Source organism: Dreissena polymorpha, chromosome 10, assembly GCF_020536995.1.
Source record: "Dreissena polymorpha isolate Duluth1 chromosome 10, UMN_Dpol_1.0, whole genome shotgun sequence".
Lineage (NCBI taxonomy): Eukaryota > Metazoa > Mollusca > Bivalvia > Myida > Dreissenidae > Dreissena > Dreissena polymorpha.
The window spans coordinates 25929487-25955791 of record NC_068364.1 but is presented as its reverse complement, the minus strand read 5'-3'; the positions used below and the strand labels follow the sequence as shown (position 1 = coordinate 25955791).

General features: G+C 35.5%; 1 protein-coding gene and 2 long non-coding RNA genes across 20 annotated transcripts in view; 1 reads left to right on the top strand and 2 right to left on the bottom strand.

Annotated features, from left to right (window-relative positions):
* Window positions 1-48: 48 nt before the first annotated feature.
* LOC127847014 (neurobeachin-like protein 2) overlaps window positions 49-26305 on the bottom strand; it is a 69772-nt gene continuing 43515 nt past the window's right edge. For 7 of the 18 annotated variants that reach the window (XM_052378524.1, XM_052378511.1, XM_052378522.1 and 4 more), the window contains exons 2-8: window positions 25812-25941; window positions 23198-23346; window positions 22341-22597; window positions 21935-22051; window positions 21274-21434; window positions 20691-20839; window positions 15722-19357 (exon numbers count right to left, since the gene is read on the bottom strand). In XM_052378524.1, coding sequence (XP_052234484.1) covers window position 20839; window positions 21274-21434; window positions 21935-22051; window positions 22341-22597; window positions 23198-23346; window positions 25812-25864 — 738 coding nt within the window. In that variant the 5' untranslated portion in view covers window positions 25865-25941 and the 3' untranslated portion in view covers window positions 15722-19357; window positions 20691-20838. Of the gene's footprint in view, window positions 3002-3040; window positions 3617-4953; window positions 5103-5536; window positions 5698-6197; window positions 6315-6603; window positions 6699-15721; window positions 19358-20690; window positions 20840-21273; window positions 21435-21934; window positions 22052-22340; window positions 22598-23197; window positions 23347-25811; window positions 25942-26305 lie in introns of those variants that run through there. The other 11 variants (XM_052378526.1, XM_052378525.1, XM_052378527.1 and 8 more) reach the window with 11 other exon arrangements.
* Window positions 1088-16942, top strand: LOC127847017 (uncharacterized). Its single transcript, XR_008033785.1, has 2 exons — window positions 1088-1218; window positions 16887-16942. It is a non-coding gene; the product is annotated as an uncharacterized LOC127847017 (long non-coding RNA).
* LOC127847016 (uncharacterized) lies at window positions 6706-9799 on the bottom strand. The gene is made up of 4 exons (XR_008033784.1): window positions 9367-9799; window positions 8668-8797; window positions 7462-7609; window positions 6706-6860 (listed from the first exon to the last, which is right to left on the bottom strand). It is a non-coding gene; the product is annotated as an uncharacterized LOC127847016 (long non-coding RNA).

The following is a 26305-nucleotide window of genomic DNA, read 5'->3' as shown; positions in this document are numbered from 1 at the left end:
ACATTTTATCCCATGTCTGCAACACAAAAGATGTCATAAAATGGACAGTTTTTGAAAAGATAAATATATTTTATTCTGTGACAAAACTTGGTTACATATTGCACAAGATGATATACCAGGATATACATAGACCATCATTTATCATTTATACACATACTGTGTAAATCAATCACGTTATACAAGTAGACATTAACAATAAAGCTACTAAATATTACTTTTACATTGATGTGATACAACAATTTAATTTGCCTACACTTTAATTGGTACTTTGTTTGGTACTTTATTTTTGTTAATAAAATATCACAGATTTTGTTTACGGAGAAAACAAGGTAATTACTTTAGCCCTTCCAACTTAGAAGCAAACCGAAAATGGTTATGTGCAAACAGCATAAAACCAGAACAGTCTGCGAGTAACTCGCAGTCTTTTTTGGTTTTATGTTGTTTGCTGCTCATCTGAGGGTTGGAAATGCATCCTTTAAAATATTGAATCTAGTAAAGAAGATTTAAAATTAAATATAACTTTCTAAGGGACTACAAATGCGTGAAAATAAGTATCTAAGTAGTAAAGAGGTAACTTAAATATAATCTAAACTACACCAAATAGTGTCAGTTAAATAGTGTCAGATAGCCTACCATTAGTGTAACCGGATTTTTCTTCCAATCAATTTCTAAATGTGCTGCGTTCTGGACAAAACTGGTCTTAAGGCATATGCATAAAGTGTCTTCCCAGTCCAGACCGGCTAATCATGTAAGGCACTTTCTGCTTGTATGGTATTTTCGTTTGAAGTTATTCTCTTGTTAGCAAAAATCAATTTGAGAAGGAAAACGCCTTCCCTGATTCGCCTGTGCCAACAAAACAGGTTAATCTGGGATGACGTTGTACGTTCATGCATTAAGCCCAGTTTTCCAAGAATAAGGTTCATATTTGTCAAGAAACAGTCTATTATATCTACTAATTATAATAGTTGCAATAATCCAACTTCCAGCTATTGACCCTCCGGTCCGGAGCTGTACGTATGTACTTATAAAAGCTCAGAGCATTCAATAAGAACTACTTATTATAACAATAGGAACATAATTTTACTGACCATGTAAACATTCATGTAATTCAAGCAATTGTTTTAGTAGAGTAAAAGAAAATGAAAGAAAATATTTATGCTAAAACAGTCTTGTGTCAATATAAACATTTTATAACGATAATGCACACACAGTATTCAGGTATTGTGGAGATTTCTCTGGACAAAGTCTAACAGAATACCAAAATATCGTGAAATTATGGCTTCATTTTGACAAACAAACACACAACAAATTAACAGTCATATTTAGTCAACAAATTAACAAAAAAGAACCCATTATGACCTCTTTGTAAATAATAACAGAGTATAATACAACTTTTAATCTCGTGTATATAATTATTCAGTAAGAAATCTTATGCTTAGATATTAAACTAACCCTATAGTTATTTTGCTGTTAATTGAATTTCATGTTACTTACACCTTTACCTTTAACATCAAAATGAAAAGTAAATAGGGATTCAATCCCACTTCTTCAAAAGGTGCATAATAACAAAAAACATGTATTTCTAACAATCATTTGCATTGCTATCGTTGCATTCTCTAAACACACAATCTTCTTGAAGATTGTGGTATCTTAAAAGATTTAGTATGTAATGCCACGTTAGTATAAAACAGTTTTTAAGTTAACAAATCTGAAACACATCGCTCTAAACAACAAATCTTTTTATCAATGTTTCAAAGCAAGTATAACTCTTAATCACACTTATTTTGAATATGGCCTGACACTAAATCACACATACTTTGTATAAGACCCCACACTTGATCACACTTACTTTGAATAAGACCTCATACTTTATCACATATACTTTGTATAAATTTAAATAATACATAATATTTGTGATATGAATAAAAAAATATAGCACAGTCGAATTCAAAGAGGAACATGTGCGTAAAAACTATTAACAAATATTAGTACATAATTGTATAATAAACACTTGTTATCGCTATTTACAATGGCTATGGATATGTAATCAAGATATCAACATACACATATGCAACAACAGAACTATTCAAAAATGTGTTTTGACAATATTTTCGTAGTATATATAGTTTTTTGCTGTCAGACAGTAACAAAGTTTACTGCAGCAATGTTATTGAGCAAATTGTTGATGATTAACAAGAAAAACTTGTAACATCAAAACCAAACTAATGCTGGATAAAGAGCAGTAAAAACGCCAAAAAATATACTACACAAAACTCTTAATATTAAAGAGGAATTGTGCCATTAGTTTTATCTTAATAATTCACACATTGAAATAACATTAACAAGAATAAGCCAAAAGTTCTCCATTCACAAAAAGTGGCATATTTCTGCCCAATTATTGTTTTGCTACCTGAACTGAAGAAACTATTTGACCACCTTCCGAAATAAACAAATTTTTCATAAGTCAACATTGACAAAATTATGCACAGTTATAAAACATACACGAAAAGATGTTACTATTATTTTCCTCTGAACATATTTTGACACAAAACAAAATTTCTCTATTATATCGCATGCAGACGTAAAGGGGTTATTTTTTAAATGTTAACACTTGATGTTCAAATATAAGAGTAAAAGTGCCAAAAATATATTACACAAAACCCCTCACACATTGTGCAATTTGTTTAAACTAAATCATTCTGACATTAAAATACCATTTGTTGATTCAGATGTTGTAAAAAGCACTTTTCTTCCCAAACCCCAATTCTTAAACAACAACGCCAAATGTCAACGGTCTCTCATCTGAAACTCTCAGCAACTTTTTTTGAAACCATTTTAAAACTTGGCGAAAATATCAACTAGACAGTTAACACGTTTTTACTATAGCCATAAAAAGGAAAAATGCCCAGCCCCCTGGCGGCCATGTATCTCAACGGACCAGAAGTAGCAAAAATTCTTTAAGTACAAAACGGCATAATTCTGCCCAATGATTTGTTTCTACCTAAAGTGACTATATGAACTCCTTGAGAAAAAAAATTAACAAGTTGTTCATAACCTGACAAAACCAATCAAAAAAGAAGGTTCTATAAAAAAAAAATTCCTCCTAATCATATTCTACACAAAACCCAGTTTATGTAATACGTCAAAAGCAGACGTAAAGGGATCTTTTTCAGCATCTTAACAATTTATGCAGAAGTAAAAAGCAGAAGTTAAAGGACTATCTTTTTTAGCATCTTAACACTTTATGCAGACAAATCAGTTTAAAAATCTTGCCACAATAAAAAGTGAACACACTATTTTTTTATCAAATTTACCCATCTAAGATTGAGTGTGAATTTAGTTTACCTGATGACGACATTTTTAAACACATAAGTTCTATATTCAATACAAGACTTGTCACACCATTTTTGGTAACTTGCCAAAAGCAAACTTTAAAGGGACTATTTTTTTAAATATAATCTGGTAGAGGAGGTCTTAGCGAACTTCATTTGGCGACTTGATGCCGATAATAATCAGTTTTCCATCGCGCAGGCCCGCCATGACGTGACTGTTGCCATTGGTGATGGCAAGGCAGTGAACTGGCACATACAGAGGTAAAGAGGTCAGCTGACGTAATCTAAAAATAGAATTGTATACTAAAGGGACAGTGTCATAAACTGAAAACACCCACCAAAAAAACTCAATTCACTATGGATAACAAAACATCACATTCTCATTGTGCTAGTGGCAAGCCATGTTGCAACTGGTGTAAAACTGGATTAATGATTATAAATATAATTTATTTTCTATTAAATTGTTGTTTTTCCTTCTTGTATACTGCGTTAAAATGTCTTGAGACTTAAACAATGTGATGTGTTTTATAAAGGCACACCATAGAAAGGGGCCAGTCATATATTTCAAACTAGAGAAAAACAACTATGCTAAGTGACCAGCAATCATAGATGTAAAGGATGAGTGATTTCAACTAACGATTGCAATTCTAAATTTGACCTCATTCTCACATGACTGATAACACATACCATCACTCTTAATGAAAAAGTAATAGACAGTGTTTTTTATCAACATAATATTACATATTTAATAGTGCTGCAACAATACGCCAAAACCCGTATTGCAATATATTGTCAGTTCAAAAACCCGTATTGCAATATATTGCTAACTTGTACCAGAATTATTACTCGCCACCTAATCACCAAAACCAACTTAATAACATGAACATAACCTTTGTATTGTTAAAGGTTCTAGTCATATCCAAATGGCAATTCTAGCCTTTTGTAAAAAATGCTTTACAAACACAGTTAACGCTTTTATTGGTATGACATGCAAAAGAAGATCTTGCGGACTCCCATGCCGCATGTAACAACGCTACTCCGTATAATAGACTTTTGAGAATGCTATTTTTATGCAACAATTTATTTTAACTAAACACTGATTTGTTTTATTTACCTTGATAACATTATTTCGGATGGCTTTTCTGGACGAATTGTGGATGAATATTTGTAAAATTTGTGTACCGGTATGATGAAAATCGTATCGCAATACAATATGCGGATTGCGTATTGTGATATATACAGATATACAGGTATATTGTTGCAGCACTAATATTTAACATGAAATTAACTGATTTGTTTGAGAAAATCACCAAATGATGTCCTATCTATTTTCAATATAGCCTATCAAGGAAAAGCCCAAATTTTAGCAAGATTGCATTAAAAATGTAAATAGTTTTTAATGTATACAAGCTTTTTTTCAATTGACAAAGTGACCTAGTTTTTGACCTCACTCGTGTGACCCAGTTTTGAACTAGACCGAGGTATCATCGGGACAAATGACCAACTGTTATGAGGATTGGACATTAAATGTGGCATCTAGAGTATAAACAAGGCCCTCAGAAAAGCTCACCAAGAGCATTTTGTGCTCAGGTTAGCTAAAAGAACATAAAATGTTTTTTACCTGAACAGTTCATACACAGTTATGTTCCCTTGGTCGTCCCCCGTGATCAGGTGCTCTCCCTTGCAGATCATGTGACCAATATTGGAATGGACAGTCCGTGTGCAGAGGAGCTTGCCGTTGAGGGAAAATTAGTGCAGAGTTAAGTCCTCCTGAATCAGAAATATATTTTGTCATACAAGACACAAAATACCCTGCTTGCCATAGGCTTAGCAAAGTCAAGTTTGTCAATTTTTTATACTATTAAATCACCATTATTCCGTCGGTCATTTCCTAATGTGATTGGAGTAAATTTTTGGATCATTCAACCCATGAAATAAACAAAAATTAATAGCCCATGAAAAGTAATGATGCTACAGCATTTTAACAATTTCAGCCCTTTGCGTCCAGAGCTAACGGGTCTTGGATAATAAACGGACTCGACAGTGTTTTAAAAAAATGCTGGCATTCAATGCCATCGCTCTTAAATAAATAAGTTTAAACCGACTAAGCTAGTCTGGCCTTGATAAAGAGTTCACTTCAGTATATATAAGCCTGGTCACTTACTTTAAAATTGACAGGTTGAAATTCTATCCCTATCACTTACTATCTATTCGCAGGTTGAGATTCTCGAGAGTAGACGATGACTTGCCCCATGTCGTTGACAGCAATCATAGGAATGTCAAGGCTACACCCCACACTGCACTCAGGTCGCAGGGTTCTGATGAAGTTCCCCTTACGGACAGTGTGCATCATCACCGTACCATCCTGTAATCAAGAATGCCTTAAAGTGAGTCTCGTTCTTAGAAAACTAGGCTAAATACATGTGCCTAAAGTTTCGTCCCAGATTAAATAGAGTTGAATCTTAAGGCCTAAATAAGATCTTTACTAAGACCGGACTTTACTTACACATAAAATACAGAGAGAGAGTATCCTCCTTATTTAGTAATAGGACGACACTGGGACAATTTGGGACACTTTGATGTCTTATTCCAAATTCACAAAATGCAGACGTGTTGAAAGTGTGAAACCTATGTTGCGGCATATTTCACAGCTGAACAAACTGCTATTTGTAAGACAAAAGTGTTTTATTTTGCTTGCACAATTAATGGTGTCACCATGCCATTCAAATTAATATCAACCGAGATGTACAAATTTTGTGTACTTCATTTAATATTGGTTAAACAGTTCTATATTCTCCATAGACCAGTCTGGTACAGGGTCATACAGTTGTTCATAATCAATAAACCAGTCAAGTATAAACCTGCCTTGCTAGCGGAGACTGCGAGATCGAGTTCAGAGGAGATGTGGACAGCGGATACTTCGTTGTCGTGGCTGTAAAGCGTTTGTAGTGGCTTTGGTGATATGTTTACGCACACCCCACCCTGTGAAATATACACATATTTTTATTTAACACTTTACCACTCAGACACGCACTTGAAGCATTTGTAATCCAATTCAAGACCATTCTGTTCAGGGATGCATAAATACATGTAATTCTGACAAAGGATTAATTCAGAAAAAAACTTAATTTTTGCACAAATGCAATCATGACTCCACCTATTTACAGTGAATGGTTTATCATCTCAGTTTGCAACACAATTTAAATAGACTATGTTTGTGCTACTAAATCACATGGGGAGTCATTATTAGTGCAGGGGAAGTCACTCTCACCTGCTGCTCGATATGCCAGATAATGCAAGTTGTGTCTCTTGAACCAGAGATAAGATGGCTGCCACAGTAATCAAGGGCGAGGCAGGTCACAATGTCTGAAAAAACAACAACAACAGAAATTCCAACATTTTTCTCAAAGTTAAGGAAGTAGTTGGTCTGGTCCACTAGGAACATCTCCAGGGCAGATCTGCGCAGGTTGTAGCGCCGGAAGTGGATCTCGCGCAGCTGAGGCAGACTCCACTTGAAATCCTCACCACCTGGGGATAGGATAACTTTAGTATTAGCCTCCCTCTCAGAAAATTGCAGCTAATGGACACTATTATTTTGATCCAATACGTGTGTTAGATGAAATACTGTGAAAACATTAGTATTCATAGGAAATTAAATTGTGTTAATTTCGTGGGTTTACCGATCAAATTCCTTTTTTTATTTTTTTAAATTCAGAAATCCACAAATTTACTTGTCCAAGAAAATGTCTTTTTTTTTAAACCAAAAAGTTTTATGCTCACTTTTATAAATGACTAAACAGTTTAACTGGTTGTACTACAAAGACATCAATGTTCAGCACAGAATATATATGGGCCATGCTCTGTGAAAAGGGGTTTTAATGCATATGCGTAAAGTGTCGTCCCAGATTAGCCTGTGCAGGGACGAAACTTTACGCCTAAACTGGATTTTTGCTAAGATGAAACTTTCTTTAAACGAAAAATATCGTAAAGCGGAAAGTGTCGTCCCTGTGCGGACTGCAAAGGCTAATCGGGGGCGGCACTTTACGCACATGCATTAAACCCCTTTTTCACAGAGCACGGCCCATATGTTTGATGTTCAGCATGTGATACATATATTTGAAGTTCCTACCATCTTCCCTAATGGTGCTACAGTCGAAGAAGTACACGTGTGTCGTGGTGACCTCCAGGCTACCATTGATGACCTCCTGCAAAGTCACAAGTTCACATTCCTCAGTCAGGACCAGTTTTCCTTATCCCCGTAAACTTCTGCTGTTGAGCTAAAAAGATAGTCTTCAACTCTGGATTAACCATTGTATCTCATCATCAGATGTTCATTGTCCAAAAAAAATAAAAAAATATAACAAAAGCCTTGTGTTTTTCAGTGTTGCCGAGTATAAGATGTCACAATCAGATTACTGATTTGAGCCTGGCTCTGTGAGAACAGGGTTAAATCAATGTGCATAAATCCTCATCCCAGATAAGCATGTGCAGTCTGCACAGGCTAATCAGGGACAACACTTTCCGCCTAAAACTGGATTTTCACTAATAAGAGACATCATTTTAACAAATTATTCCATAAAAGTGTCATCCCTGGTAAGCCTGTGCGTACTAATCAGGGACAACACTTTAAGCACATGCATTAAGCCCCATTGTGCCAGAGCAAGGCTCAAATATAAACTCAGCTTATTTAAGCTTGTTTAAGTAAAACATGTCACAAGCAGGACACATATTTCAATTTGTTTATTATCATTAAGTAAGGTTAACCTTGCATATCCAGTATTGCTCACATTTTCTTTCATTTATTTTAGAAGAAAAAAAAAACAGAAATGAGTAAATGAAGGCATAAAGCAAATAACAGAAACGTGCCCATATATGGTAAGTGCTTGAAACAAAACCATTACCATACTTTACCATTTATTGTGTGCAGTTTTATACACCAAAATTTCAATTTCTATAGTTGGTGCGTGTAATTGATTGATGCAACTGATTGTTCAATAGTAAACTGGTGCCTAATTTCACAGTTTTCTTTATTTCAAAACTTGTTGTCTCCATTTTTGGCTTTGAAAAATAAGGCTCGCACACACCCGCTCGCTAACACCGACGCCGGGGTGAGTAGGATAGCTCCACTATATATATTTCATATAGTCTAGCTAAAAAGGGATACTATTAAATTTTGCATGCACTTTTGTGAATGTTAATATGTAAATGTGTATTCCTTGCAAGGAGTTTTTTTAATTGAATAATGCGCACTAGATACAGATAGCTGTAGACCAGCTAACATTCAATAAATATACATTATCGCTACCTTATCAAAGAATCCCAATTTTTCTCTAACCTTTGTGCCCTGATGACCGTCCAATCCTTGTCACCTATCCCATCATCCCCCATGTTCTCCTTTGATACGAGAGCTTCCTTGGTTACCGACAGGTGCCTCAACTCCTCAAGAATGTTGATGCTTTCAACACCTGCAGAATCATTTGAACCTTGTTCAGGGAAAACTGGGCTTTATTCATGTGCGTAAAATACTGTCCAAGATCAGCCTGTGCACATCACAAGGCCAATCAGTTAGATTTTTGTTAAGAGAGTTCTTTTATATGAAAAATAGCATAAAAGCTGAAAGTGTTGTCTCTTATAAGTGTGTGTGTGCAACTGCACAGGCTTATATGGGAAGACACATTACGCACATGCATTCGGCCCAGTTTTCCCAGAATGAGTTTCATAAACAATGACCCAAAAGATGCCAATAAATGGGCGAGTAGAATATTCTACCTAGTTTAACTCTCTCAGAGCTGGAACCAAATTTTGAAGGCCTTTGAAAACAGTTTGGATCCAGATGAGACGCCACAGAACGTGGCGTCTCATCAGGATCCAAACTGTTTGCTATTCTGATAGTATTCTTTGAAAAAAAAATCAAAGAAAATGCTAATTTTAGAAATTCAGCAGACAACATTTTTGCAGACGACAAATTTCCCAGCATGCAAAGGGTAAACTAGTCCATTCTGTTTGCATAAAATCTTGTTTAAAAGTGTATTACCCTGTGTACCTCAGTGACTGAGGAGTTAGCCTTAACGTCGATGCAGTATCTCTGGACTAGCTGCATGTCGAAGGCGATGGGCTCGATGTAGTAACGGTGATTGTCCCACTCACACTTGATCAGGCCGGCGGATGAGAGAAATTACTGGGCTTTCGTCAACTTTTGAATTTGAAAAAAAAAGACGTTGGAAAATGGCGCCCTTGGAAAATCCTCATTTCCTGGGCTCCGATTTTTGAAATTTTCACATTTTTGTGTTACCGTACCAAGTATTCCTTGCAGAAGTATGCCCCGAAATGTTAATTGAACAAGTTGGTCTGCATTATACATTGATACAAAGCTATTCTGACTGCTAACTTGCGAGAAATTCATTGTGTCTTTCCTCAATCGGCCATATTTGGCGCGCGCTTGTTGTTGTTGTACTACTATGTTGAAAGGGCTGTTGTCGACATAGCGAATAGCGCGTCTGAGGGGCATTTGATGGCACTGATTTTTGAGAAGAGCAAAGATATAAGCCAAGTGATTTAGTACGTTGTTATTTCTGTATTTATTCTATGTATGTGATATGTTGCTTTGTTGATTTGCGTGCGTATGTGAGCAAAGTCATGTCATTGCGGATTGCGCCAGTAAAGTGAAACTGAAAGCATCCTCGTGAAAGCAAAAAGAAAGTAGAAGTGGATGTGGAAAGAAGTTCGAAGCGGATTTCGTATTGTGTTTTGAGTGATTTGTTATTGAGCGGAGATGATTAGCGCAAGAGATAAATGAATGTATGTTGTGTGCACTGTAATGTAGCGTCGCTGCGCTTGCGAAGAGACTCAGAGTTGCGTATGCGGACTATGTTGTGGGCATGCGCGTATGGCTGGTTAATTATGTTAATTTTCACATTTTGCTAGGGATTCCGGAAATAGTTATGGTAATGTTCACATTTTGCCGGGGATTCCGGAAATAGTCGCTGCATCACGATTGGCTGATTTATGGTGAAAAGACACTAAGATATTTGCTTCACGTGGTGATTGTCGAAAGTAGTGCCTATTTGTAAAGAGCTCTCTTTCTCTTCTGGATGAAAGGCCATTTTGCGATCGCGCCAAGTCCTTTAGTGGTTATCAACTGTTTCCTAAGTGTGTCTGCAACATGTATTTCATTGGCAGCGACGTTGACAGACGAGAGTTTGTGGTGCATTTATTGAAGTGAAGGTTTATCGCTCGCTTGCATTTGGGCGAATGGGATTTTCTTAGAAGCTGCGTGATATAGGTTTTTGATTGCATCTTTCGGAATAAGATCGATTGATCTTTAAAACTGATACTAGCCTTGCACAGTCTGATGCAAAGAAAAGGCAGGAGCATAAACGTCGGCCGTTCCATATTTGGGAATTAGATGCAGTGTCAACTAAGTAATATACTCTTGACCGGTCAGGCAACCCCAAATCGTATACTGACCGAAGCCGCATACAGTTTGAGGCTGCCTGGTTGGTCACTATTGGGTTTTCTCATTTACCCAGAGTGTACTGAACATTTTGTCCTGGGAATCAATCAGTGTATAATCAACGATTTTAATAGCAATCAATGTCGGTTGCTCTTTTAAAGTGATATTATGGGCATCTAACAGTGTATAGGTGTCTATCGCAACCGTTGTTTATTTTTGGTTTTTTCACTTCATACACATGTATATTTGTTAATGCAGCATCAACATACTAAAACAACATCCCGGAAAGTGAAAAATTGCATTTGAATATCATCCGTACTTTGTGAATGTCAATTAAGTTTTAGTGCAGATTCGTTCATACGACACAAAGACACTCTTTTGTTTTACGGATCATTTCGGCTTAGAGGACTGGGTGAGTCATGTAAAATATCGAATATAATTTATATATTTTTTATAAACAACTGGTAGCAAGATGAGTTGCAGATACGTGGTCTGTTACCACATTTTAACTAACTCTTTTGACCAGTTAATTCTTTTCAGCTCAATTCATCAGTGAAAAATGCCCATAATATCACTTTAAATAACACAATGATAGTGTCGTCGTCAGAGATGCGAAACTAACGACCGCGTTGTAGAACATCGGGCCAAGACTCACCCATGGAAACCATTCGGCAAACCTATTTTGCTTTTTGAGTTAAAACTCGAAACACCTGCATTAGATATGAGTCGCATAATGTGCGTAAAGCGTCGTCCCAGATTAGCGTGTGCATTAAGCCATGTTTCCTATCATGCGACCCTCGTATATCTATATATCAGCTGTCAAGAAAACCTTATCAGTAAGTACTGCTTCAGCACAATTCATTTGAAAGACAAAATGAGCCTCGCTCTGGGAAAACACATGTGCATGTCCTTTCAGCGCAGTGGTTGGTATACACGCTTCTCACCAAGGCGACCCGGCTTCAATCCCAGACTCAGTTGTTGGCATGATGCGAGTGATTTAGTTTCTTAACTATATTGTAAACGTTTGTTTTATAATGCAGAACTGTTGGATAGAATTAAGAACATGATATTGAAGCGATAGATGCGGAATGTTATGTCCGTAACATTTAAAACATAAATAAATAATTTATTTATTAAAAAATAAAATAACGTCGAAATCAAATGAACAGATGTTTATTTCTATATGCCTATGACCACGCTGATCACTAATTCGTTGGAAATTTTAAGATATCTACAGCCGTTCAAAAGTTATCAATTTTTAAAAAATAAATAAAAAAATACATATGTATCATATAATGAAAAAAATATTTTTTTTTTGTTTTTAATAAAAAATAAACAGTTTATAGTGTTGTTTAAAAGTTTGAAAAAAAAAATTGAAAAAAATAAATGAATAAAAAAAGTTATCATCAAAAAATGTTTTGTATTAAGCACCCTTTTCATAGACCGTCCCATTTACGTGCACAATTGAAATACGCTCGCTCGCTAGCTCGTTCGCTCCATCGAAATCAAACAATAAGATAGTGAAATCTCTATGAATTTTTGTCGCTGAATCCGAATCCGGTGTTAAGTTTTCGATATCTCGACTCGTAAAAGAATTATTGAGTTTAAATTGTGCATTTCGATAAGAATGCAGCACTCTTTTAACAGAAGCGCAAAACCCAGTACACCTTACATTCCAGTGAAATAAAACAATAAGATAGTCCAATCTAAGTGATTTTGTCTTCCTGAATCCGATTCCGGTGCTACTTTTCCGATATCTGGACCCCTTAAAGAATTATTGATGTTTGACTGATCGGTGGTTAAGTCTAACCATAATATTTAAGCATTTGTTGTATTTTGAACTACGGAAAATAATACATTTCATTACATCTAATCGCTGCATTCAATATTTGAGAGGTATTTATCTCACTAACACGGACGATCATGTTAATAAATGAATGGATGAATAGATAAACAAGACAATGTGAATATAAACAATTGTTAAAGTGACAGTATGGGCATTTTTTCACTGTTGAATTGAGCTGAAAAGAATTAACAGGTCAAAAGAATTAGTTAAAATGAGGTAACTGACCCATTATCTACATCTCATCTTGCTACCAGTTGTTTATAAAAAAATATGTATTATTTTCTATATTTTACATGACTCACCCAGTCCTCTAAGCCGAAACGATCCGTAAAACAAAATTGTGTCTTTGTGTCGTATGAACGAATCTGCATGAAAACTACATTTAGACTCACATCGTTCATCGAATCATTTCTGTCGTCAGTTGTCAAAACGAAAGTACGGTTGACATTCAAATGGATTATTTTGCTCTTTCCAGCATATTGTTTTAGTATGTTGATTAACAAATATAAGTGTATATGAAGTGAAAACACCAGAAATAAACACAACGGTTGCGATAAACGCCTTCAGACTGTTAGATGCCCATAATATCACTTTAAGCTTCCAACACAAAGCACAGGAAGAACCCAGGGACGCATTTCCAGGAGAGTAAACTCTCGGGACCTACGGTCGCTCTAAAATGGCCACCTGGTGACACAGAATATTCGCTTCGCGAATAACCGTCTTCGGCCTCGGCAGGTGCTCAGTTGTTAGTTAGTCGCTATAACACGATGTCAGCCAGTATAAGGCGTTGTCAGTCGCTATAACACGTTGTCAACCGGTACAAGGCGTTGTAAGTCGCTATAACACGTTGTTAACCAGTATAAGGCGCTGTAAGTCTTTATAAAACGTTGTCAACCAGTATAAGGCGCTGTCAGTCGCTATAACACGTTGTCAACCAGTATAAGGCGTTGTCAGTCGCTATAAGACGTTGTCAACCAGTATAATGCGCTGTCAGTCTTTATAACACGTTGTTAACCAGTATAAGGCGCTGTCAGTCGCTATAACACGTTGTTAACCAGTATAAGGCGCTGTCAGTCTTTAAACCACGTTGTTAACCAGTATAAGGCGCTGTCAGTCGCTATAACACGTTGTCAACCAGTATAAGGCGCTGTCAAACTTTATAACACGTTGTCAACCAGTATAAGGCACTGTCAAACTTTATAACACGTTGTCAACCAGTATAAGGCGCTGGCAAACTTTATAACACGTTGATTGATTAATAAAGGAACATTACTCTAAAAATATCATCGACATAATATAACCATCACTTTTTGTAAATGACAGCGCAATATGGGCTACATCTCAATCCCCACAATAAGCCGTCAATCAAATAAAAAAGCCCTTACTGCGATCGAAAGCTGGAGAACAACTTTTGGATTCCAAATGAGACGTAACGATCTCCCACAACTAATACTTTGTGATATACCATTGTACAGGCTAATCTGGAATAACAATTTATGAACATGCATTAAGACCCATTTTTCCAAAGCAATGGTCATGTGTAAAATGTCCCATATCAAAATGTTCAGCGATTTCTGTAAGGCATTCTTTGGTGTGCTAGGAGTTCCTGTGTGTGTTTCGCATAAAATTACTAAAATAAATTTTCAGTCATCACTCATCTGAAGCTTTTTGTTCAACATTCATATGATCCTGTAAAATCATTGATATTCGTGGGACATCAATTTAAGTTGATTTTGTGGGTTTTACTAATCCACAAATTTAAAACAAAAAAACTTCAGAAAATAAGCGATGTAAAGTCAAAGTCCTTTTCGAAAAGCAGAAATACAAGAAGTCACATGTCTTGGTAGTAATTTAAAAAATACACAGACAAGATTCCATGCAAACAAAGATAAGTGATTTTACAGTATTCTGCTCTATTTTAACTAATAATTTATAATACTGTTTATCTTTCACTTTATATATCTACTGGGTAATGTTATGTTTTGAAATCACGAAAATATGTGAACAACTACCTGTAAGTCTAACCATTAGTGGGAGACTTTGGGAATGCATGTGAGCCTTGGTCTCTAAAAACTGGGCTAAATACATGCGTTTAAAGTGTTTTCCCGGATAAGCCTGTGCAGTCCATACAGGATAATCAGGATTACATTTTCAGCTTTAATGTTTTTTTGTTTAAAAAAAGTCACCTCTTACTGAAGATCAATTTTAATCGGAGTGTGGCATCCCAGATAAGCCTGTGTGGACATGCACAGCTAATCTGGGATGACACATAACACACATGCATTAAGCCTTGTTTTCCGAGATTAAGACTCATATCAACAGAAGTAGCGCTGTAGTTAATTGTTATGTATTCATCTATATCTCACCTCCTACAAAAATGACCTAATACGATTGGCTTAGAGTGGTCGCGTGCCCATGGTATATTTTCCATACATCCCGAGTAATTTCCATACACCCCAAGTAATCGAGTAGTCGGTTGAGATATAATCGTTACATAGTTAGTAACTGATTGTGTATGGGATATATACACTCAGCACTTTCATACCATACAACAGCGAATGTGTATATCCCACACACCATCAGTTACTAACAGTGTAACTAATAATATTTGATATTGATGTTTTTTTATAATAATTACTGATTTTATTGATTAATTTATTTTTTTATCAAGTTGATGTCTAGTGGTTTCCTACTTCACAACTCACTTCTTCAGACATGTAAAAAATCAAAATATGTGTGCTGAAGTGAGTCCTGCTTTAGGAAAATGGGCTTAAATCATGAGCATAAAGTGTCTTCCCATATTAGCCTGTGCAGTCTGCAAATGCTTATCAGAGACAACACTTTCCTTTAAGAGTGACTTTTTGTTTAAAAGAGACTTCCTATAAATGAAAATTGCATTAGAGCGAAAGGTGTCGTCACTGATAGTCCTATGCGTACTGCACAGGCTAATCTAGGATCGCACTTTACACTCATGCAGTAAGCCAAGTTTTCCCAGAACGAGGTTCATGTATTTATGTGTAGAAAAATCAACGTGTGCTGCCCACGTTTTATCCCATGTCTGCAACACAAAAGATGTCATAAAATGGACAGTTTTTGAAAAGATAAATATATTTTATTCTGTGACAAAACTTGGTTACATATTGCACAAGATGATATACCAGGATATACATAGACCATCATTTATCATTTATACACATACTGTGTAAATCAATCACGTTATACAAGTAGACATTAACAATAAAGCTACTAAATATTACTTTTACATTGACGTGATACAACAATTTAATTTGCCTAGACTTTAATTGGTACTTTGTTTGGTACTTTATTTTTGTTAATAAAATATCACAGATTTTGTTTACGGAGAAAACAAGGTAATTACTTTAGCCCTTCCAACTTAGAAGCAAACCGAAAATGGTTATGTGCAAACAGCATAAAACCAGATCAGTCTGCGAGTAACTCGCAGTCTTTTTGGGTTTTATGTTGTTTGCTGCTCATCTGAGGGTTGGAAATGCATCCTTTAAAATATTGAATCTAGTAAAGAAGATTTTAAATTAAATATAACTTTCTAAGGGACTACAAATGCGTGAAAATAAGTATCTAAGTGGTAAAGAGATAACTTAAATATAATCTAACATCAAATAGTGTCAGTAAAATAGTGTCAGATAGTCTACCATTAGTGTAACCGGATTTTTCTTCCAATCAATTTCTAAATGTGCTGCGTTTTGGACAAAACTGGTCTTAAGGCATATGCATAAAGTGTCTTCCCAGTCCAGACCGGCTAATCACGGAAGGCACTTTTTGCTTGTATGGTATTTTCGTTTGAAGTTATTCTCTTCTTAGCAAAAATCAATTTGAGAAGGAAAACGTCTTCCCTGATTCGCCTGTGCCAACAGCACAGGCTAATCTGGGATGACGTTGTACGTTCATGCATTTAGCCCAGTTTTCCAAGAATAAGGTTCATATTTGTCAAGAAACAGTCTATTATATCTACTGATTATAATAGTTGCAATAATCCAACTCCCAGCTATTGACCCTCCGGTCCGGAGCTGTACGTATGTACTTATAAAAGCTCAGAGCATTCAAGAAGAACTTCTAATTATAACAATAGGAACATAATTTTACTGACCATGTAAACATTCATGTAATTCAAGCATTGTTTTAGTAGAGTTAAAGAAAATGAAAGAAAATATTTATGCTAAAACAGTCTTGTGTCAATATAAACATTTTATAACGATAATGCACATACAGTATTCAGGTATTTGTGGAGATTTCTCTGGACAAAGTCTAACAGAATACCAAAATATCGTGAAAATATGGCTTTATTTTGACAAACAAACACACAACAAATTAACAGAAAGATTTAGTAAACAAAATGAACAAAAAAGAAACCATTGACCTCTATGTTAATAATAACAGAGTATGATACAATTTGTAATCTCGTGTACATAATTACAATATGTATTCAGTAAGAAATCTTATGCTTAGATATTAAACTTGCCCTTCAAAAAACAAGTTATTTTGTTGTTAATTGAATTTCATGTTACTAACACCTTTACCTTTAACATCAAAATGAAAAGTAAATAGGGATTCAATCCCACTTCTTCAAAAGGTGCATAATAACAAAAAACATGTATTTCTAACAATCATTTGCATTGCTATCGTTGCATTCTCTAAACACACAATCTTCTTGAAGATTGTGGTATCTTAAAAGATTTAGTATGTAATGCCACGTTAGTATAAAACAGTTTTAAGTTAACAAATCTGAAACACATCGCTCTAAACAACAAATCTTTTTATCAATGTTTCAAAGCAATTATAACTCTTAATCACACTTATTTTGAATATGGCCTGACACTAAATCACACATACTTTGTATAAGACCCCACACTTGATCACACTTACTTTGAATAAGACCTCATACTTTATCACATATACTTTGTATAAATTTAAATAATACATAATATTTGTGATATGAATAAAGAAATATAGCACAGTCGAATTCAAAGAGGAACATGTGCGTAAAAACTATTAACAAATATTAGTACATAATTGTATAATAAACACTTGTTATCGCTATTTACAATGGCTATGGATATGTAATCAAGATATCAACATACACATATGCAACAACAGAACTATTCAAAAATGTGTTTTGACAATATTTTCGTAGTATATATAGTTTTTTGCTGTCAGACAGTAACAAAGTTTACTGCAGCAATGTTATTGAGCAAATTGTTGATGATTAACAAGAAAAACTTGTAACATCAAAACCAAACTAATGCTGGATAAAGAGCAGTAAAAACGCCAAAAAATATACTACACAAAACTCTTAATATTAAAGAGGAATTGTGCCATTAGTTTTATCTTAATAATTCACACATTGAAATAACATTAACAAGAATAAGCCAAAAGTTCTCCATTCACAAAAAGTGGCATATTTCTGCCCAATTATTTTTTTGCAACCTGAACTGAAGAAACTATTTGACCACCTTCCGAAATAAACAAATTTTTCATAAGTCAACATTGACAAAATTATGCACAGTTATAAAACATTCACGAAAAGATGTTACTATTATTTTCCTCTGAACATATTTTGACACAAAACAAAATTTCTCTATTATATCGCATGCAGACGTAAAGGGGCTATTTTTTAAATGTTAACACTTGATGTTCAAATATAAGAGTAAAAGTGCCAAAAATATATTACACAAAACCCCTCACACATTGTGCAATTTGTTTAAACTAAATAATTCAGACATTAAAATACCATTTGTTGATTCCGATGTTGTAAAAAGCACTTTTCTTCCCAAACCCCAATTCTTAAACAACAAGGCCAAATGTCAACGGTCTCTCATCTGAAACTCTCAGCGACTTTTTTTGAAACCATTTTAAAACTTGGCGAAAATATTAACTAGACAGTTAACACGTTTTTACTATAGCCATAAAAAGGAAAAATGCCCAAACCCCTGGCGGCCATGTATTTCAACGGACCAGTAGTAGCAAAAATTCTTTAAGTACAAAACGGCATAATTCTGCCCAATGATTTGTTTCTACCTGAAGTGACTATATGAACTCCTTGAGAAAAAAATAAACAAGTTTTTCATAACCTGACAAAACCAAGCAAAAAAGAAGGTTCTATAAAAAAAAAAAATCCTCCTATTCTATATTCTACACAAAACCCAGTTTATGTAATACGTCAAAAGCAGACGTAAAGGGATCTTTTTAGCATCTTTACACTTTATGCAGAGGTAAAAAGCAGACGTAAAGAGACTATCTTTTTTAGCATCTTAACAATTTATGCAGAAGTAAAAAGCAGAAGTTAAAGGACTATCTTTTTTAGCATCTTAACACTTTATGCAGACAAATCAGTTTAAGAATCTTGCCACAATAAAAAGTGAACACACTATTTTTTTATCAAATTTACCCATCTAAGATTGAGTGTTAATTTAGTTTACCTGATGAAGACATTTGTAAACACATAAGTTCTATATTCAATACAAGACTTGTCACACCATTTTTGGTAACTTGCCAAAAGCAAACTTTAAAGGGACTATTTTTTTAAATATAATCTGGTAGAGGAGGTCTTAGCGAACTTCATTTGGCGACTTGATGCCGATAATAATCAGTTTTCCATCGCGCAGGCCCGCCATGATGTGACTGTTGCCATTGGTGATGGCAAGGCAGTGAACTGGCACATACAGAGGTAAAGAGGTCAGCTGACGTAATCTAAAAATAGAATTGTATACTAAAGGGACAGTGTCATAAACTGAAAACACCCACCAAAAAAACTCAATTCACTATGGATAACAAAACATCACATTCTCATTGAGCTATTGGCAAGCCATGTTGCAACTGGTGTAAAACTGGATTAATGATTATAAATATAATTTATTTTCTATTAAATTGTTGTTTTTTCTTCTTGTATACTGCGTTAAAATGTCTTGAGACTTAAACAATGTGATGTGTTTTATAAAGGCACACCATAGAAAGGGGCCAGTCATATATTTCAAACTAGAGAAAAACAACTATGCTAAGTGACCAGCAATCATAGATGTAAAGGATGAGTGATTTCAACTAACGATTGCAATTCTAAATTTGACCTCATTCTCACATGACTGATAACACATACCATCACTCTTAATGAAAAAGTAATAGACAGTGTTTTTTATCAACATAATATTACATATTTAATAGTGCTGCAACAATACGCCAAAACCCGTATTGCAATATATTGTCAGTTCAAAAACCCGTATTGCAATATATTGCTAACTTGTACCAGAATTATTACTCGCCACCTAATCACCAAAACCAACTTAATAACATGAACATAACCTTTGTATTGTTAAAGGTTCTAGTCATATCCAAATGGCAATTCTAGCCTTTTGTAAAAAATGCTTTACAAACACAGTTAACGCTTTTATTGGTATGACATGCAAAAGAAGATCTTGCGGACTCCCAGGCATGTAACAACGCTACTCTGTATAATAGACTTTTGAGAATGCTATTTTTATGCAACAATTTATTTTAACTAAACACTGATTTGTTTTATTTACCTTGATAACATTATTTCGGATGGCTTTTCTGGACGAATTGTGGATGAATATTTGTAAAATTTGTGTACCGGTATGATGAAAATCGTATCGCAATACAATATGCGGATTGCGTATTGTGATATATACAGATATACAGGTATATTGTTTCAGCACTAATATTTTACATGAAATTAACTGATTTGTTTGAGAAAATCACCAAATGATGTCCTATCTATTTTCAATATAGCCTATCAAGGAAAAGCCCAAATTTTAGCAAGATTGCATTAAAAATGTAAATAGTTTTTAATGTATACAAGCTTTTTTCAATTGACAAAGTGACCTAGTTTTTGACCTCACTCGTGTGACCCAGTTTTGAACTAGACCGAGATATCATCGGGACAAATGACCAACTGTTATGAGGATTGGACATTAAATGTGGCATCTAGAGTATAAACAAGGCCCTCAGAAAAGCTCACCAAGAGCATTTTGTGCTCAGGTTAGCTAAAAGAACATAAAATGTTTTTTACCTGAACAGTTCATACACAGTTATGTTCCCTTGGTCGTCCCCCGTGATCAGGTGCTCTCCCTTGCAGATCATGTGACCAATATTGGAATGGACAGTCCGTGTGCAGAGGAGCTTGCCGTTGAGGGAAAATTAGTGCAGAGTTAAGTCCTCCTGAATCAGAAATATATTTTGTCATACAAGACACAAAATACCCTGCTTGCCATAGGCTTAGCAAAGTCAAGTTTATAAATTTTTTATACTATTAAATCACCATTATTCCGTCGGTCATTTCCTAATGTGATTGGAGTAAATTTTTGGATCATTCAACCCATGAAATAAACAAAAATTAATAGCCCATGAAAAGTAATGATGCTACAGCATTTTAACAATTTCAGCCCTTTGCGTCCAGAGCTAACGGGTCTTGGATAATAAACGGACTCGACAGTGTTTTAAAAAAATGCTGGCATTCAATGCCATCGCTCTTAAATAAATAAGTTTAAACCGACTAAGCTAGTCTGGCCTTGATAAAGAGTTCACTTCAGTATATATAAGCCTGGTCACTTACTTTAAAATTGACAGGTTGAAATTCTATCCCTATCACTTACTATCTATTCGCAGGTTGAGATTCTCGAGAGTAGACGATGACTTGCCCCATGTCGTTGACAGCAATCATAGGAATGTCAAGGCTACACCCCACACTGCACTCAGGTCGCAGGGTTCTGATGAAGTTCCCCTTACGGACAGTGTGCATCATCACCGTACCATCCTGTAATCAAGAATGCCTTAAAGTGAGTCTCGTTCTTAGAAAACTTGGCTAAATACATGTGCCTAAAGTTTCGTCCCAGATTAAATAGAGTTGAATCTTAAGGCCTAAATAAGATCTTTACTAAGACCGGACTTTACTTACACATAAAATACAGAGAGAGAGTATCCTCCTTATTTAGTAATAGGACGACACTGGGACAATTTGGGACACTTTGATGTCTTATTCCAAATTCACAAAATGCAGACGTGTTGAAAGTGTGAAACCTATGTTGCGGCATATTTCACAGCTGAACAAACTGCTATTTGTAAGACAAAAGTGTTTTATTTTGCTTGCACAATTAATGGTGTCACCATGCCATTCAAATTAATATCAACCGAGATGTACAAATTTTGTGTACTTCATTTAATATTGGTTAAACAGTTCTATATTCTCCATAGACCAGTCTGGTACAGGGTCATACAGTTGTTCATAATCAATAAACCAGTCAAGTATAAACCTGCCTTGCTAGCGGAGACTGCGAGATCGAGTTCAGAGGAGATGTGGACAGCGGATACTTCGTTGTCGTGGCTGTAAAGCGTTTGTAGTGGCTTTGGTGATATGTTTACGCACACCCCACCCTGTGAAATATACACATATTTTTATTTAACACTTTACCACTCAGACACGCACTTGAAGCATTTGTAATCCAATTCAAGACCATTCTGTTCAGGGATGCATAAATACATGTAATTCTGACAAGTGATTAATTCAGAAAAAAACTTAATTTGTGCACAAATGCAATCATGACTCCACCTATTTACAGTGAATGGTTTATCATCTCAGTTTGCAACACAATTTAAATAGACTATGTTTGTGCTACTAAATCACATGGGGAGTCATTATTAGTGCAGGGGAAGTCACTCTCACCTGCTGCTCGATATGCCAGATAATGCAAGTTGTGTCTCTTGAACCAGAGATAAGATGGATGCCACAGTAATCAAGGGCGAGGCAGGTCACAATGTCTGAAAAAACAACAACAACAGAAATTCCAACATTTTTCTCAAAGTTAAGGAAGTAGTTGGTCTGGTCCACTAGGAACATCTCCAGGGCAGATCTGCGCAGGTTGTAGCGCCGGAAGTGGATCTCGCGCAGCTGAGGCAGACTCCACTTGAAATCCTCACCACCTGGGGATAGGATAACTTTAGTATTAGCCTCCCTCTCAGAAAATTGCAGCTAATGGACACTATTATTTTGATCCAATACGTGTGTTAGATGAAATACTGTGAAAACATTAGTATTCATAGGAAATTAAATTGTGTTAATTTCGTGGGTTTACCGACCAAATTCCTTTTTTAATTTTTTTAAATTCAGAAATCCACAAATTTACTTGTCCAAGAAAATGTCTTTTTTTTAAACCAAGAAGTTTTATGCTCACTTTTATAAATGACTAAACAGTTTAACTGGTTGTACTACAAAGACATCAATGTTCAGCACAGAATATATATGGGCCATGCTCTGTGAAAAGGGGTTTTAATGCATATGCGTAAAGTGTCGTCCCAGATTAGCCTGTGCAGGGACGAAACTTTACGCCTAAACTGGATTTTTGCTAAGATGAAACTTTCTTTAAACGAAAAATATCGTAAAGCGGAAAGTGTCGTCCCTGTGCGGACTGCAAAGGCTAATCGGGGGCGGCACTTTACGCACATGCATTAAACCCCTTTTTCACAGAGCACGGCCCATATGTTTGATGTTCAGCATGTGATACATATATTTGAAGTTCCTACCATCTTCCCTAATGGTGCTACAGTCGAAGAAGTACACGTGTGTCGTGGTGACCTCCAGGCTACCATTGATGACCTCCTGCAAGGTCACAAGTTCACATTCCTCAGTCAGGACCAGTTTCTCCTTATCCCCGTAAACTTCTGCTGTTGAGCTAAAAAGATAGTCTTCAACTCTGGATTAACCATTGTATCTCATCATCAGATGTTCATTGTCCAAAAAAAATTAAAAAAAATAAAATAAAAACCTTGTGTTTTTCAGTGTTGCCGAGTATAAGATGTCACAATCAGATTACTGATTTGAGCCTGGCTCTGTGAGAACAGGGTTAAATCTATGTGCAGTCTGCAAAATTCCCCTATCGCCTGATCGCCAATGCGATGAAATCTAGGCTCTGGCGATAGAAAAATTGAATATAGATCGCCTGAATTGCGATGAAAAAGAATCTGAGAAAATAAACAAACAAATAATCAATTTACGCATTTCAGGTGTAAATTCTTATAGCGACACCGCTTGGTTACTTCCCTTAGTTTTCTATCATTAGTGATCTCCCTTAGCTGTTATAGAGAGTTTAAAGTCCGGCTCGCGTATTAAAAATATCGTTATACTTTTGGTAAACTGAACTTGAATTCTACGCCGATAAATGAAATAAAAGTGCGAATTTTTGTTTTTAAATTAAGTAAAACGGTTGAATGTGTGTTATCAATAGTTTTGAAAAAATTAAATAACCGTAACAGTGTAACACTTCAATATTTACACATGCCATAAAGTCGCCGATGACGCTTTTAAAATATCGGTTTATAATCCAGTCAACTAGCATACATGGGCATTCATCCAAACAATTAAGGCTTAGATCAAAAGATGAAAGCGAGTGTCATTTTGCCGACAGTTTTGATAGTTTTCTGTTCTGGAAGCGCAATTAGTACGCCGCCTTGCAGGCAGAGTTAAGCGGTTCATTAACATCGATAGTAACCAATGAGAACGCGCGCAGTGTATATACATATGCAGTAGTTTACCTAAGCGATGAAATGACGTCGTTATGAACATGTATATACGCACAAAAAGTTAACACGTGCAACACATTCCCAACAGTAAATATGAATACGATTTACTCTAGAAGGGTGTTATACTGTTAACTTGTTTCGTGTTTCAAAACTCTTAAAAAATAATTCCCCAGTCGATGCGCAATTTATTTTAAATTCATAACCATACGCACGTAAACTAACCCGCCCGTGCATAGTGCCAATGTATCCATACGTAGACGACTTTATTTTATATCCATCTTAGTGTATTATGTAAGTAAATGCATACAAATAAAAAATATTTTTCAAAAAATAGTGATCAATTAAATCAAAACACTTGAACTCATGAGCCCTGTTGTTAATCATTCATATGATTAAGATCGATACCCGTGAGAACTGGTTTTGTATTTTTACTGTTAACTACTTGCTGCCGAGAATTACACTTTTATTGTACTGCTAAAGCCAATAATTTTTTAACTGAAACTGAAAGCTACGACGGAATAAAAGTTTGAAACCTGGAATACTGATTAGTTTACAAACTTACGGTTACCCCCCAAATGCAATCTATATATAACGACTGTGTTCGTCCTTTCATGATAATGTCATTGTACGTTAATTCATTTTTTTCTGGCTATGAAAAATTTCCTCTGGCTATGACATTTTTGAAGTTTCATAGCCACATTGGCTATGAAGACAAAAAAGTGAGTTTTGCAGACTGTATGTGCATAAATCCTCATCCCAGATAAGCATGTGCAGTCTGCACAGGCTAATCAGGGACAACACTTTCCGCCTAAAACTGGATTTTCACTAATAAGAGACATCATTTTAACAAATTATTCCATAAAAGTGTCATCCCTGGTCAGCCTGTGCGTACTAATCAGGGACAACACTTTAAGCACATGCATTAAGCCCCATTGTGCCAGAGCAAGGCTCAAATATAAACTCAGCTTATTTAAGCTTGTTTAAGTAAAACATGTCACAAGCAGGACACATATTTCAATTTGTTTATTATCATTAAGTAAGGTTAACCTTGCATATCCAGTATTGCTCACATTTTCTTTCCTTTATTTTAGAAGAAAAAAAAAACAGAAATGAGTAAATGAAGGCATAAAGCAAATAACAGAAAAGTGCCCATATATGGTAAGTGCTTGAAACAAAACCATTACCATACTTTACCATTTATTGTGTGCAGTTTTATACACCAAAATTTCAATTTCTAAAGTTGGTGCGTGTAATTGATTGATGCAACTGATTGTTCAATAGTAAACTGGTGCCTGATTTCACAGTTTTCTTTATTTCAAAACTTGTTGTCTCCATTTTTGGCTTTGAAAAATAAGGCTCGCGCACACCCGCTCGCTAACACCGACGCCGGGGTGAGTAGGATAGCTCCACTATATATATTTCATATAGTCTAGCTAAAAAGGGATACTATTAAATTTTGCATGCACTTTTGTGAATGTTAATATGTAAATGTGTATTCCTTGCAAGGAGTTTTTTTAATTGAATAATGCGCACTAGATACAGATAACTGTAGACCAGCTAACATTCAATAAATATACATTATCGCTACCTTATCAAAGAATCCCAATGTTTCTCTAACCTTTGTGCACTGATGACCGTCCAATCCTCGTCACCTATCCCATCATCCCCCATGTTCTCCTTGGATACGAGAGCTTCCTTGGTTACCGACAGGTGCCTCAACTCCTCAAGAATGTTGATGCTTTCAACACCTGCAGAATCATTTGAACCTTGTCCAGGGAAAACTGGGCTTTATTCATGTGCGTAAAATAATGTCCAAGATCAGCCTGTGCACATCACAAGGCCAATCAGTTAGATTTTTGTTAAGAGAGTTCTTTTATATGAAAAATAGCATAAAAGCTGGAAGTGATGTCTCTTATAAGAGTGTGTGTGCAACTGCACAGGCTTATATGGGAAGACACATTACGCACATGCATTCGGCCCAGTTTTCCCAGAATGAGTTTCATAAACAATGACCCAAAAGATGCCAATAAATGGGCGAGTAGAATAGTCTACCTAGTTTAACTCTCTCAGAGCTGGAACCAAATTTTGAAGGCCTTTGAAAACAGTTTGGAT